At 42.2% G+C, this 16,411-nt stretch overlaps 1 protein-coding gene across 1 annotated transcript in view; it reads left to right on the top strand.

Annotated features, from left to right (window-relative positions):
- The window catches only part of LOC126148726 (uncharacterized), a 41,827-nt gene extending 32,967 nt beyond the window's left edge, over window positions 1-8,860 (top strand). The window contains exon 3 of the mRNA XM_049915773.1: window positions 7,967-8,860. Within this exon, the coding sequence (XP_049771730.1) occupies window positions 7,967-8,193 (227 nt within the window). The 3' untranslated portion in view covers window positions 8,194-8,860. The remainder of the gene's footprint in view (window positions 1-7,966) is intronic.
- Window positions 8,861-16,411: the final 7,551 nt, after the last annotated feature.

The following is a 16,411-nucleotide window of genomic DNA, read 5'->3' as shown; positions in this document are numbered from 1 at the left end:
TCTGTAGTAACAATGCTAACAAGATAAAACGTGTCCCAGTTATTTGACTCAGTTACACCTTGGTTATTATAATGACTGTTGCATTACAGTTGCGTCAGTGACATCTTTTAAAATTATTTGGTGCTACATATTGTTATTTCACCCCCCCCCCCACCTCCCCCACCACCACCCCAAGCCCCACGTAGGCATGGGTGGGCTGCTAGCTGTACAATATCCAGCTCTTCACCCAAAAGGCTGTACAATATTAACTAAGACATTACAACAAGATTCAGGGCAGTAAACTTAAAATTTGTAAGAAGGTGATTGTATGACGCTATTTACACAAAATACAAGGTTGTTTTTCTTCGTTTTTAATTAAAACAAAAAAAGACTAACAAGTAAAGATTGACTCCTAGGGAAGAGATATAGTTGGCAGGTTGGATAAGTATTGGGGCGCATTTGTTGTTTGAGAGTGGGCGTCAGTTGAATATGCATTGGAATAGGGCATGGAATGTGTGTAGATTTAGGGACAGTGGGAATGATTTGTCAAGCGGTGGCAGCATAGTAGGATTCTTGATCAGAGGGGAAGCAGTGGTGTTCTTGGAATCTAGTTTGCGGACAGCACAACATAAACAGAGGAGTTCAATGTACTGTACATGAGAATGGGTAGGCATTTGATAAGATGATAGAGAATCCACACGGGGAAAGATAAACGGATGTGGAAAACAAGGTGGAGTCCAGCATTTGGAGGGACTGATAGAACTTAGGTGGAGAATGTAACCATGCAACATTTGCATAGGAAAGGATGGGTCAGATAAAAGTCTTGTAGATGTGGAGGATATGGAGCTGTAGACTCCCCAAGTTCGGACAGTTGATGGCTTTATTAGTTTTAGTCCATTGTGAACTTTTTGTTGGGCGTTGGTACATGATGTTTCTATGCCAGTTCCCTGTCATTGTTTAGTCCAAGGGATTTTAGCGTATTAGTTTTCTGGATAGGACGGTAGTAAACGTTGAGGGCACCTGACGGCACTCGTTTGGAATAATTCCTATTACGTGCAATCCATGAATGCACAAATAGCGCTGCCCCACCTCTTGCTCCACCACGATAAGCGAAGTATTCGAGCAGTGGCTGCCTAGAACGGTAGGAGGCGTGCCTGCCACGCATTATGACTACTGAGGGGAGAGGAGCCGTGGGGGAAGGCACTGTCGGCTGCTTGCCGCAGTATGCACAGTAGTACTTCGCAGTTTAACGTACTCGGAGATAAATGAGTGCCGATTTTCTCAACTGCTAGCAGCACCAGTAAAATCGTCGAGTTGTTGCGCACAAGCTTTCGTTTTCCTTGGACAACATACGAAAAACAAAAATAGATACAACAACCACATTACACGATGTACACTGAGGTCACTTAAGTCATTAGTTAGCGATTTGCACATATACAGATAGCGGTAGTATTGCGTACACAAGGAATAAAAGGTCATTGCGGAGCTGTCATTTGTACTCAGGTGATTCAAGTGAAAAGGTTTCAGAAGTGATTAGTGCCCCATTTCGGAAACCGTTTGTCAGTTCAATATCCCGAGGTCAACAGCGTCAGGAGCGTGCCAAGAATACCACATTTCAGACGTTAACGCTCACCACGGACAACGCAGTGACCGATGGCCTTCACTTACCGACCGGGAGCGGCGGCATTTGCGTACAGTTGTCTGTGCTAACAGACTAGCAACAATGCGTGAAACAACCACATAAATCAACGTGAGATTCGACGACTGTATCCGTTAGGACAGTGCGGCAAAATTTGGTGTTAGTGGGCTATGGAAGCAGACTACCGACTCGAGCTCCTTTGCTAACAGCACGACATTGCCCCCATCGCCTATCCTGGGCTCGTGATCATATAGTTGGACTCTAGACTACTGGAAAATCGTGGCCTGCTCAGATGATTTCCGATTTTAGTTTGAAAGAGCTGACGGTTGAGTCCGAATGTGGCGGAGACCCCAGGAAGCCATGGATCCAAGTTGTCAACAAAGCACTGTGAAATCTGGTAGTGGCTCCATTATGGTGTGGGCTGTGTTTACATGGAATGGACTGAATCCTCTGGGCCATCTGAACCGATGATTGACTGGAAATTGCTATGTTCGGCTACTTGGAGACCATTTGCAGACGTTCATGACTTCATGTTCCCAAACAACGATGGAATTTTTGTGGACGACAGTGCTTGATGCCACCAGGCGACAATTGTTCGCGATTGGTTTGAGAAACATTCTGGACAACACTTTTGCAATTATGTTCGGCTATAGAGGCAGCATGACTAAATATTTCTGCTGGGGACTTCCAACAACTTGTTGAGTGCATGCGACGTCGAGTTGCTGCACTAAGCTGGGCAAAAGGAGGCGTCCCGTTTCGATGGTATCGTATGATTTTTGTCATTTCAGTGTAAAATAAGTAAATCTCAAAAAACGCCACACTTCCCCTGGTCACGACCACATTGCCTATCGACACCTGTAAGAATGGTGCCTCTCATATATACACGCCCTTCCAACTCTAGTTACTATCCCGACGATGATAACACCTAGGAGAATGCCACTTCTCTCATCTAAAAGCCATTCCCGCGACCAGTAGCTTCCGCCTACATGACTACTACCTCACCATCCCATCCGTCCTATCCAGTTAACTAACGCAATAAAATCTTTTGAACTACCCCATCGACCGGTAACTTACAATGAAAACCCTATCTACAAACCAGCGAACAGGGGGCCCACAGTAGACTAAAAGTACTAAAACTAATAATTCGGCGAAGGGTGGGGGTTACGCTCCTTCGCTGTCATCCACACTGACAAAACATTGAGGCAACCCATACATCCCTACGTAAATGGTGGACGGATATCCGTTTCACCTACATTCTATCAGTCCCATCTAATTCTCTAGTGTCATGCACTCAGCCTTGCTTTCTGCATCGTTTTCCTTCGCCCACATTGATCCTTTTTCATCATACCAAATTCCCACCACTCTTCACTCATACTGAACACCTTCAAACTACCTAAATCATCCAAAACTCGATTCCATTAATCCTCTTTTCTTCCCCCCTTATTTCTTTCCTAGTACATTGCCGTGCTAATGCCGACACATTCCACCAACCTACTAATTGTACACTCTTTATTTTATTTATTTATTTATGCATTTATTTTACGTGGCAAGATTAGGGCCTTCAGGCCCTCTCTTACACCTAACCAGGCATACTCAGATTCAACAAATTTCAGTTTCTACAGAACATTAAGGGCATACAACATGTTATACAGTATTAATGTTAAAGAAAAAAATAGAGATTATAAAAGTAGTACAATGATAACTATAACAATCAAAAAATAATTATAACAATCAAGAATAATAATAATAATAATAATGACTATGTATATGAAAGTAAACATATTTTTCTTTTATGAATGTCAGTCCTATTGCTAGTTGGGAATTTTCTCGTTATATTCTCGCAGCTTGTGAGTTATTCTCATCAAGCAGAGACATAAGACGATAGAATGGGGTGAAAGAGATATAGAAGAGGTAGATAGGTTAGAGGAAGAGAAATAGAATGGTAAAATTCGAAGCTATGATGGAGAGGAGAAAGATAAAAATGAGAGGGGCACAACAATGGTGGCTATACCGTCCCTAATATGTAAGTCTTGAGTTCCCTCTTGAATGTTAAGTGGTTCTGAATAAGACGCAGATCACAGGGGAGCGCGTTCCATAGTCGTATGGCTGAGATGGAAAATGACATGGAGAAAGATTTTGTGTTATGTAAAGGTACAGCCAAGATGCTAGACGTATCCGATCTGGTATTGCGGTTGTGGAATGATGATAGGTGATGATGATGTCCCAACGACATTCCAACCCTCTCCCTCTTCCAGAAAATGGTCTCCATCCCGACATCTCCCCATCGTACCAATTACAGTAACCACCCCACCCATTCTACCTCATCAGGTCTCCTTACCCTCCCCATCTTCCCCTACCCCTTCTTCCCTGCGTTACCATTTTTCCCTACCTTTTCTCCCATTCATATCTTAGCCTTAAAGACACCCCAATTAAATCTCCGTTCCTGTCTCCCCAACATCCATTCTTTCTCCATCGATACGACCCATCAATCGTCTGTGCTTATACTCACACCGTCCTACCTTACTAAACAACTAACCTCTTCCTCTCCAACGGTAGCCTATTTCTCCTACGGGAGGTCTTTCAACTTTTAGTGACAGTGTAGTGCTTCAGTGTCAAGGTCACAATGTTTTAAATCGTGTTTCAAGTGCTTTGAATGTATTCTTATTTTTTCTTTTTGCCTTTTAGTATTCCTATTTTAAAACTGACAACGATGAAAGTCAACTTTCTTTCTTACAAAATCTTCATTAAATTTATCTTAACATATTTTAAAATCACTTGTAAATATCTCGCCTTTTAATTTATTGTCTTTTTGTGTTTGTGTATGCTACATATCCTTTGGCGGAAAGGCGGACAGGCTATACCTTTGACTGCCCACTCCACCCACATAAGGCGAGGGAGTTTTAAATAATAATAACGGAAAAAAGGATGTGTAGCAACGAGGTTCTATTCTCACACAGGACAAAGTAGTTTTTAAGTATGGAATACTATCACCGACGCAGCTGTAACAACGTAACAGAAATTGCTGTTTGAAAAGTGTAACGATGTCTAATAAATGGTTTACCTTCTTACTTCGTTGGTGTACAGACATTTGAAAATGGTGACAGGCAGATCTTGTATAAAGAATTTGACAGCCTGCGTTGGACAGTTGAAACTATTTTATTGCCCAGAAATTACTTCGAGGATATGAACCCCCACATGAAGAAACTAAGCGATCTTGTTTTTGGTTTCGTTTGTTTTGTCTCGCTTCATCTCGGAACACCCAAATAGTTGATTGTTGTTTAGTTTCCAGTTCCTAAGAATGTTTCAAAGTTTCGACTCCAGACGTAACATTGTGCGCGGATTTTGTACGTCCTCGATTGAATTTTTTGAGTATTTCCTTACACCACTGAAAAAAAAGCCTGTTATCGAGCTGTGGTCTAATTCGGAGGACTCTATCGGTAATTTTTTCCGCAGCTGAATATTCACGCAAAATTGAATGTACCGCAGTCTTCGATATGCCTAAGTTACGTTCATACGCAAGCCGCATCCTCTCTACGTATGTTGCACACAGAATCAACATTTTTTGGAACAAAATCCGATTTTGGTCGACCTTCGCAAAATTCGTCTCTGGTAAAAGTACGAAAACGATGAAATACTGCAGACCAATTGCAACAGTATTTTCAGTAGGTGATTGATTACCAAAAGTTGTTGTTAGTTAGGAATTCAGAAAAATCTTACAGACGAAATTTCCATGTCTATCACCTAAATGTTTCTTTAAACGCTCAATCTGCGAAGTACGCAACCACAATCTCAGGAGCCATTGTTTTTTAAACAGGAAATAACAATTTTTTTAAAAAGTAGTGCTGTCACACTTCAGTAGTGGAATCTTGTGGTTGTTTCTAAAAACTTAAAGAGCCGGCTCTGTACAAGAGCGGTTATCCAATTTCTTCGCACAGAAGGGGTGCATGCTTCATAAATTAATCACAGAATGAAAGAGATGTATGGAGAGCAATGGCTCACACGTGCACTACATTCCGGTGATGTCAGTGTTATGAGGTGGGGGCGTGTTAAAATCAAGGACATGCCACGCCCTGGGCAAGTGCACGGTGTCACCACCACCTCCACGACTTCGGTTGTGGAAGAGATCATAAGCATGAATCGACAGATCACCACAGGTCTTCCATATACACCTCCCATCCCCCACGCAGATCCTCTATGACCTGATTCTTTTCCCCCATCCGCTCCTTTTTCTCAACATATCTGAGTCCTTACACCTCCCACCGACTTGATCCCCCAATCCCCTGGTTGCTTCTCTCCTCTCCAACCCCCACCCCAATCCCTGCCCACTGCTGCACCTTCACTGTTGTGTCCCCCCTACTCTCCTCCACCTATACACCCTTCATCTCCTTTCCCAAGGTGGCTTCTGTCAAGTCCCTCTCCTGGATGATGCCCTCTCTCCCTCCATTTATCCCTCCTATCAACTCTGATCCCCACTTCCTCTTCCTTCCCTCTGTGCTTTTCCCAGGCTCCCTCTCCCCCCCCCCCCTTTCCATCCTGTTTTTCTCCGCCTAGCCTCTCTTTGACTCCTTTCTCTCCCCTGAGTCCTTTTTTTTCCCCTCCACTGCTTTCCCCACTCCATCTCGCAACCCCACTGTCCCCCTTTTTTCTGTGTCCTCTCCCTCCATCTGTTCCCCTCTTTTTTTGCTTGTCCTCTCCTCCTCCCTTTCCCCCCCCCCCCCCAACTCATATGTCCAGATCCTCCCCCCTCTCCCCTCACCATTTGTACACTATAGTGCAGTGTTTTCCATGAGTGTTCAGTGCTGTGCTTCCCCCTTTTTAAGTGATGCGAACAGAAACCAGACTGTCGCCATGTTTTTTAATTGTGCCTATGTGTTTTCATCAACATCGCCCACCCCGTGTTTTTTGTGTTTTCTTCGCAAATTTTCATCATGTTCGTTTTGTGCAGTCACCGTTTTCTCACCTGTTTTTATTGTTATAGCTCCTCATTATGTTTTCTAACTTTATCTGTAGGCCGCAGAGCGGCGTATTACGCTGCTGCCAGCCCACCCTCCCCTCTGGGGGGGGGGGGGGGGGATCGAAATACAATAAAGAAAAATAAGATCACCACAGGTGACACTGCTGTTAAACTGGCGATAAGCAGAGGAACTGTACATCACATAATCCACATGCTTCATTATTTCAAAGTTCGTGCATAGTCAGTGCCAAAGCATCTTTCTAAGAGTCAAAAGATGGCGAGAAGGGTGCTTGCCTGAACTATCTGCTGAAATACGTGGATTTCATTGCTCATGTTTCGGATGTGATGAAACGTGTTATCACCAATTCGATCCTGCCTCCAAACAGATTAGCATGAGATTACGGCATCTGGGTTCCCCTCATCCAAGAAACGCTCACTGTCCAGGTACCGGAGAAGTGATGCTCAATTTATTTCTCGATGAAAAAGTATCTCTACTCAGCGGCTGGCTACCACAGTTAACGCTGAGCAGTATTGCAACACTTCACCGAGGCTCACAGGGGCCATCAATAACAAGAGCAGGAGCAAGCTCTCGAATGGGCAGTCCTTCTCGAGGATAACAGTAGGCCACACAAGTGACTAAAAAGATTCTCGAGCTCTTTAAAAAATTACGTTCGAAAGTCCTGGAACATCCTCCTTACAGTCCAGATATCTCCTCGTGTGAATAACATATCTTCGGCCCCTTAAAACAATCTCTGTAAGGTCAGAGGTTCACTTTTGGCAAGGAAGTACAGGATACCGTGGAGAACTGGATCCGTCAGCAACCCACGAGTTTCTATACTGAAGCCATCCACTCCCTTCCTACGCGCTGGAATCGGTGTATCTATGTCAGTTGGAATTATGTGTAGTTGTACTATTCTACACGAAATGTAATTATAATACTGTTATTAAAATTTGTTTACATATAACTTTTTCACCTGGGCACACATTATAACTTCCCTATTTGTAAACTAAATCTCATACAGTCATGGTACATTTACAATCCACCAAACGTAACCCAGACTTAGCGACGCAGCTTCTACATTTCTGCCTATTAACTATTGTTGTTATTCATTGCTCTGACAACCATCTGAAGATGTTTACATAAAGTGAGTTTCAATATGTGAGAAGTTGGTTCCAGTTAACTCAAAGACACCATGTCTGGAAACTCGATTTTTTTAAAAAGTCAAACAACTCAATTTTTGAAACTTGGTAAGTACAACCGAATTATAAACAAAAACATCATAACTACCATTGCTATTCCTCGCAGCCTGTAGTATTCTTTAATATTGGTCGAATAGTGTAATGTTTATTTGCATGAGGAATTTCAAGTGCTAAAATTCTATATTTATTTACAGATTATGAAGACAACAAACTGTATATCCAGAGGGCGTGCGCTGTGGAAAGCGAAGTGATAGATGCTTGCTCATTTAAAAACTTGGTGACGCAGTTTAAAAACTCGGAAGTGGTCGACTGCGAAATCTGTAAAACCGACTACTGCAACAGTGGCTACAAAAACACCAACCAGCTCTTCCTCTCCTGCTTGTCGTTATTGTTTTCTTTCTTAGTTTCATACCTGTGGTGATAAACTGATAAATCTCTGTCGTGTATATAGAGACTGTCTTCTTTGTGATGTCACAAACTTTCAAGACTGAAGAGGCACAGTGATAAGTTTTTAAATAGGCCATTCTACATAGGAAATATTCAATGCGATGTGTTGTCAACTGATTTCGTCTGACGTTTTGAAACTAGCGTCTTGTAATGCACCATACAGAATGTCAACAGTATTAAATTTAAGCTAAATAAGTCCAGTGCTTGCAACCAACCGTCCGTTATCACAGGCGAAGTAGCGCCTTGAATCTGTACACATGCAAGATGAAGTACAGTATGTCACGCTGCTAAATAAGAAAACATCGTACAGGCATTGGAGAGGTACAACGGATACTATATTCTGTCTAATATTAACGTTATATGGCCGTAGACAATACATTAACGCATAGCAACACGCTCACTTAGAAATGACATATCAGTTATGCTTCATCGTATAACATATTAGCTGAAGTCGGTCGACAACACTTTATAATAAAGATTTCACAATCATATGTTATTTATTATGTTTGAATAGCGTTACGTTTACAAAACATATGATAAAAAGCCTGAAGTAGGATATATGAACGGTGTTTTGGAACGGTGTGATGTTTTCCATGATTTCATATACTCAATAAAGTGTGATAAAAATGTGTATACCAGTACAGCCCTAAAGATGTTTTAATAATTTACAAACATTTGACCCGAGAAAACTTCGTGTGTGTGTGTGTGTGTGTGTGTGTGTCGCAGAGAGAGAGAGAGAGAAAAAGGGGGGGGGGGGTTAAGTCTCCAAGTTAAATGAAAGTCAGTTGTTTCTTTTTGTTTCTAAGATATAGGGATTAAATGGTTTCTGGGCATAATTGCCTCCTGCACTAACAGAAGTTTGGTGGTACCAGTAATACTGAGCTGAGTTCCTATGCTTCTACGCACTTTCCAAATGTCCTGCACCCATTTCCAGATTAGGAATTGCAGGAGTGCTACTCCACGAACGCTGTATATTTAAAAAGTAAGTAATACGTTCCCGTGACGTGAAGAAGATGTGAAGATGAGCCTGTCGGGTATTGTGAGATTACCACAACAGAAAATATGAAAACGTCTATGAATAACCAAGAGTAGTCAAGATAGGCAGTGTTGATACCAGTATTACTTGCCCCACTTAAGTTGTGATGACGTTAGGTACGATTTAAGATCCTTGTACGTATGCGTAAGTTTTTCCTTCAAGCAATTTTGTAAGTGAGAATGTTTTATCCCGTTCTTTATTTTCTGTTATCCCCAAATGTTATTAGCTAATTTTTATTACATTTTCTTTTTAAATAACGTAAGTGGCCTCTTCCTCTTGCAAATGATTACATACATTTTAATTAGTTTTAATTTTGCTTGTCGTTAAGTAATGCATTCGATGTGGTTGACACTTGTGCCAACTAGTCCACACAGATGGTACTAATACTGTACCTCTTGTCGCATACCTCACAGTAGCTTTTGCTGTGGTGCTTAGTAGGCCTGTTGCACTGGTACGCTCTCTACCTTGCATCATACATGTTTTACGTGTGTTTCTACGCTATGTACACCATGCTGATCCACTCTTAGTACAGGTATTTTATTTGTTCTACATTCGTATTGCCTCCCATTAATTTAACTTTTCATTTTCATCCCCGTTTAAATTCCCTTCCGTTCTGATAAGACTTCTGACGAGCGTATGCCTTACCCATATGATTTTTTTATCTTATTTTGTGCCCTGACGTGGCTAGTAATGGATGAAGTTTCTTCTGCTACATTTTTATGTGAGTTTTGACATGTATTACTATCCCTGTGGCTGCACAATTTAGAATCACGATTCATTACGTTACCGTTTGTTTCATTAAAAAGTTTTGTTCTGTTCTCTTCAGATAATAATCTGTCGATGCCTCTCAAAACTAAATGCTTAATCGGTATTAATAAATACAATTTTGCAACCGAGACTGCGTTTGTCCAAAAAAATATCATAACTGGTTGCTGTACCAGACAGCCAGTGATGAAATGGAAGCAGTACGGAACGATATTGGTTTTTCCATAAAACATCCTGTTTTTCAATGGAGACAGACATTTATCTACCAGAGTTCATAAAATGAAGATTATTAGTCTTGGAGTATTCTTTTCCAGCTATCCCTAACATGGGACACAGAAGCTGACCAAATATCGGCTGATCTGGGAGCAGACATGTTTGGATTTTAATTTCTAGCTACAACGTTAACTCTTAAGTGCAGGGCTGCCTCTTCTGCCAGTTTCGCCGTACCGATGATCTTCATTTCTGTCTTCGCTGCCATTAAGCATTTCACTGTAATCCTATCAAGGGACCCTTACGTGATACTGTCAGCCGGGCCAGGTCATCCATGATGCTGTAACTCCTCCCCCTCCTTCTTCACCATCACTTGCGAAGTGAAGCCCCAGGCTTGGGCTGCCAATGGTGGAATTACATACATTGCTACTAATGGTGACTTGTGGTACCAAAAGGTCGTTTTTGCTTGTTCGATATCACGTAAAAAGAGGCTTTGTGAGATTAAGACATACATTATTTGCCGTGAACCAGTTGTAGATCTTTTCAGCTATCATCTAGGCTGTGTCTGTTAAGACTGAATTAGAGCCCTTTATTAGCATGCTTGTATTATCATAGAGAATTACAATTTTTGTACTTCTTTTAAAGTTTATGAAAGCTTAACGCTATATCAAGTGAAGAATATGTCCGTGAGAATGATTATTATTCTAAATTTTTTGCTGCACTCTACTGTCGAATTTATCTGTATAATGATTACTGGTTTAGTTCAAAATTCAAACATCTTCAGATCTGTCGAAGTTGCAAAGCGCCCCATCATTTGTGTGTCCAGTGTACGGCCTCCTTAAATCACTAATGAACACACATTATGAAGTCAGAAATTATAATAAAGTGTGGGCAAGCCGTTGAAAGAACATGTCGATTGAGAACAGAAGAGACCCAAATATCGAAACTTGTGGAACAGTACATGTCATGTCCACTCATTCTGAATTTAGGTTTATTTCTGTGACACAATCTGTCAGTGTGATACTTAGACCAGTTAACTGCAAGCATGTTTATTTACAGTTCCCAAGTCATCAAAATTAATAAAAGTGTAATCAATAGAAATCAACTTCTGTAGCGTAGACAATTACTGCTCTATATGACATTTTATTACATTCTTGCTGAAAACCCACACATTAAGCAAATCAAAATCCTAGACCATAATAGACTATAAATGCTTATTTCTCTAGTCATACTATGACTCTTGAAAATAGTCTACGATTTGTGTTATAATAGAGTTTCCCATTTTGCATGTTATGTGTACTTAGTGATATGTGTCTAATGTCAATGTTGTTATGTTCCAAAATTGTTGTCTCAATCACACCATTGCATAGAACGATAGAGGGAATATCTCTCAGTTCTGAATAACATTCCAGTTGCAGATTTTTAAGAACTTAACTTACCATACTCATTTTAACTCTTGGTTTCATTTTAGCAGAAGAAATGCAAATGGCTCCTAGTGAACCTGTTAAAACTACTAGATATATAGTGTAAGGAGTTCTGCAACACTGCTGCTTTAAAGGTATGAAATCCACAGCCACTAGCTCTGTATACATTGAACAGAAGATTGCACAGCTGACAATATATACAAACAGTACACTACTTGTGACATTTCAAGTGTAATTCATTAATTCATCTTCTTGAGAACCTTATTGGGTAGAGAATACATTTTGCTTGTTTCATCTAAAATTAATGCCAGAGAACGAGCCTAAATATGGTTGTATATTGCACACACAATTACAAGGAGAAGAGCCTTCACTTAAATAATGAATCAACTGAATATAGAATATGTAACAATCATTTTGGGAAATGAGCACCTGTGAGACACAAGAGATATTTAAGGTAAATTGAAACATACAGTTATTGCAACCACGGCCATGTCTGAAGTTTCATTATATTCTTTGCTTTGACCGACCCAATAGCAAGCTGAAATGAAAGCTAATGGTGATGCAAATTTTCATCGAGTGTACCTGGCAAACATACCTTGAAAAACTAAACATAACAAGTTACATTGTCACTACAAATAAACGATTTAGAACATGGTATGATTATTATTAAAATGGTATGGTTTATTGGCCAAAGAAACAAATTTATGACTTGAACGACACACACACATTTAGATAAGCAATCAAGAAGGTGCATAGCACATAAAATAGTGAATTCAATGTCAGAACATAAAGGTTAGAAACAGCACAAGGTAACAACCAGTACAAAGTATCTAGCCACTCAAGGTTTTAGAAAATGTAGCTCTAGACCAGGGTTTCCCGAACTGTGTTCTCTGGAAGACAATTGAATAAGTGGTCCATGAGACACTGTCAATAACATGACGTTTTTCTTTACTGAGATTTTTAAAAAATCTGGTTATGATTTCTGTGTTGTTTCTTATGCTTTGAAATTTAAGTAACACTGAATAAAATATGTTTTCTCATTTATTAAAAATTTTATTAATCTACAAAATAAGCAAGTTGTTCCATCAAAGTTCTGGGATTCTCAGTGTGTTCTGTCAGAGGAAGAAAAAGAACTCGGAATGGGTACATTCTGAGGGTATTACTTAGTTATTGCAAACTGAAAATAGTGGGAACCTGACTAACTTTATATGAACTTCCTTTGAGGTGATGGTAATGGGAAATGGTAAACTTAAAGTGAACACTTTATGTGCACCAGTGGCTAATGAACATACCTACATGCACTCACACAGAAGCATCTACTTTGGAGGTAAGATACTTTATAGACATAGAAGGCACTTAGCTTACTGTAATGACAGATTTTATAGTTGTAAAGTTTCATAAGTGTTTGTTTCACATCAAAGCTGAATTTTTCTATATCACATGTCGACATCTGACAATAAGCTCCACTATCCGTGTGACTATTCCTTGAGCCTAACTTTGAATAAGCAGAGTATTATTTTATCACACACACACGCTAATTGAGAATTTTCGTAATGTACAACCCACCACAGTGCTTTTAACAAGAACAATAGAAGTTTCACATTACCTTGCAGTGAAATCTTCTTAAGTTCAGCATCAGTAACATGTAACATTTACAAAAGGATTTAGCTGGTTCATAATTTATGTATTGGCTTCATTTAATCAACTGGCGCCGGCCGGAGTGTCCGAGTGGTTCTAGGCGCTTCAGTCTGGAACCGCGCGACCGCTACGGTCGCAGGTTCGAATCCTGCCTGGGGCATGGCTGTGTGGATGTCCTTAGGTTAGTTGGTGTGGTGTCACCGCCAGACACCACACTTGCTAGGTAATAGCCTTTAAATCGGCCGCGGTTCGTTAGTATACGTCGGACCCGCGTGTTGCCACTATCAGTGATTGCAGACCGAGCGCCGCCACATGGCAGGTCTAGTCTAGATAGACTCCCTAGCACTCGCTCCAGTTGTACAGCCGACTTTGCTAGCGATGGTTCACTGCCTACATACGCTCTCATTTGCAGAGACGACAGTTTAGCATAGCCTTCAGCTACGTCATTTGCTACGACCTGTCCGCAGCTCGTGGTCGTGCGGTAGCGTTCTCGCTTCCCACGCCCGGGTTCCCGGGTTCGATTCCCGGCGGGGTCAGGGATTTTCTCTGCCTCGTGATGACTGGGTGTTGTGTGCTGTCCTTAGGTTAGTTAGGTTTAAGTAGTTCTAAGTTCTCGGGGACTGATGACCATCGATGTTAAGTCCCATAGTGCTCAGAGCCATTTGAACCATTTTTTTGCTACGACCTAGCAAGGCGCCATATTCAGTTACTATGTCTTCTGAACATATAATATTGCGAATCATGTACCGTCAAGAGCGACGTTCGTCATTAATGGATTAAAGTTAAGTATCAATCTAATATCGTCCGCTTTCTGAATTTTAATTCCTTGTCATGTTCCAGACCTCACGTCAATATAGTTCTTCCCTCTTCACGCCAGCCTGCGGGGGCTAAAACGCGTGCATTTCGGCCTCCACTGTTGTTGGCTCTTCAGCCAACACAACAGTTAGATTTAAGTAGTTCTACGTTCTAGGGGACTGATGACCTCAGCAGTTAAGTCCCATAGTGCTCAGAGCCATTTGAACCATTTAAGCAACTGGAAAATATTTATATTCATATTTCTACCAGTTTTTATCACTGCAAAATTTAATTAGTTTAACATACATTCTCAAAGGAAAAAAGGATCATTTTCCATCTATACAAATAATAACACCATAAACGCATTTGCTTTAAGAATAACTCAAATTATTTTAATGGAGCATGAAAATCAGAATAGAGCATGGCTTTCACAACTCAAATATGGCTTCTCTGTATGAGGTCCGAATTACGTAAAAGCACATACAAAAACAAACTGTGTGATGAACTATGTCCCTGCCTCCGTTGAAAATTCAACTACAAAATACATTTCGCAGCGTACACTTTTGTGGCTCTGAATAATACTGCTTCCTCCTGTGTACTAATGCACCATGCATCTTGAAGTTTTGCACAGCGGTCGACTCCACAATATACACTCCTGGAAATGGAAAAAAGAACACATTGACACCGGTGTGTCAGACCCACCATACTTGCTCCGGACACTGCGAGAGGGCTGTACAAGCAATGATCACACGCACGGCACAGCGGACACACCAGGAACCGCGGTGCTGGCCGTCGAATGGCGCTAGCTGCGCAGCATTTGTGCACCGCCGCCGTCAGTGTCAGCCAGTTTGCCGTGGCATACGGAGCTCCATCGCAGTCTTTAACACTGGCAGCATGCCGCGACAGCGTGGACATGAACCGTATGTGCAGTTGACGGACTTTGAGCGAGGGCGTATAGTGGGCATGCGGGAGGCCGGGTGGACGTACCGCCGAATTGCTCAACACGTGGGGCGTGAGGTCTCCACAGTACATCGATGTTGTCGCCAGTGGTCGGCGGAAGGTGCACGTGCCCGTCGACCTGGGACCGGACCGCAGCGACGCACGGATGCACGCCAAGACCGTAGGATCCTACGCAGTGCCGTAGGGGACCGCACCGCCACTTCCCAGCAAATTAGGGACACTGTTGCTCCTGGGGTATCGGCGAGGACCATTCGCAACCGTCTCCATGAAGCTGGGCTACGGTCCCGCACACCGTTAGGCCGTCTTCCGCTCACGCCCCAACATCGTGCAGCCCGCCTCCAGTGGTGTCGCGACAGGCGTGAATGGAGGGACGAATGGAGACGTGTCGCCTTCAGCGATGAGAGTCGCTTCTGCCTTGGTGCCAATGATGGTCGTATGCGTGTTTGGCGCCGTGCAGGTGAGCAACACAATCAGGACTGCATACGACCGAGGCACACAGGGCCAACACCCGGCATCATGGTGTGGGGAGCGATCTCCTACACTGGCCGTACACCACTGGTGATCGTCGAGGGGACACTGAATAGTGCACGGTACATCCAAACCGTCATCGAACCCATCGTTCTACCATTCCTAGACCGGCAAGGGAACTTGCTGTTCCAACAGGACAATGCACGTCCGCATGTATCCCGTGCCACCCAACGTGCTCTAGAAGGTGTAAGTCAACTACCCTGGCCAGCAAGATCTCCGGATCTGTCCACCATTGAGCATGTTTGGGACTGGATGAAGCGTCGTCTCACGCGGTCTGCACGTCCAGCACGAACGCTGGTCCAACTGAGTCGCCAGGTGGAAATGGCATGGCAAGCCGTTCCACAGGACTACATCCAGCATCTCTACGATCGTCTCCATGGGAGAATAGCAGCCTGCATTGCTGCGAAAGGTGGATGTACACTGTACTAGTGCCGATATTGTGCATGCTCTGTTGCCTGTGTCTATGTGCCTGTGGTTCTGTCAGTGTGATCATTTGATGTATCTGACCCCAGGAATGTGTCAATAAAGTTTCCCCTTCCTGGGACAATGAATTCACGGTGTTCTTATTTCAATTTCCAGGAGTGTATATATGGCACATATTTTGTACAAAATCAGAGCCCACTTCTTCTTAGATGATTGCACACATTTGTTTAGCTCTAGAAATGTAGCATTGTACCGTTGCCTTTTCAGGCTCTCATTGATATTTTGCTCAACTAACACCACACACACACACACACACACACACACACACATTATGTCTTCAAGTCGTCCTCTCTGAACTAGAGCTCTCCATATTGTACTGTTCTGGAATTACAGTTACTGAAAAAGACGGGATA

Source organism: Schistocerca cancellata, chromosome 2 (assembly GCF_023864275.1).
Source record: "Schistocerca cancellata isolate TAMUIC-IGC-003103 chromosome 2, iqSchCanc2.1, whole genome shotgun sequence".
Taxonomy (NCBI): domain Eukaryota; kingdom Metazoa; phylum Arthropoda; class Insecta; order Orthoptera; family Acrididae; genus Schistocerca; species Schistocerca cancellata.
The sequence above is the reverse complement of the archived record's forward strand: the minus strand, read 5'-3'. Positions and strand labels throughout refer to the sequence as shown.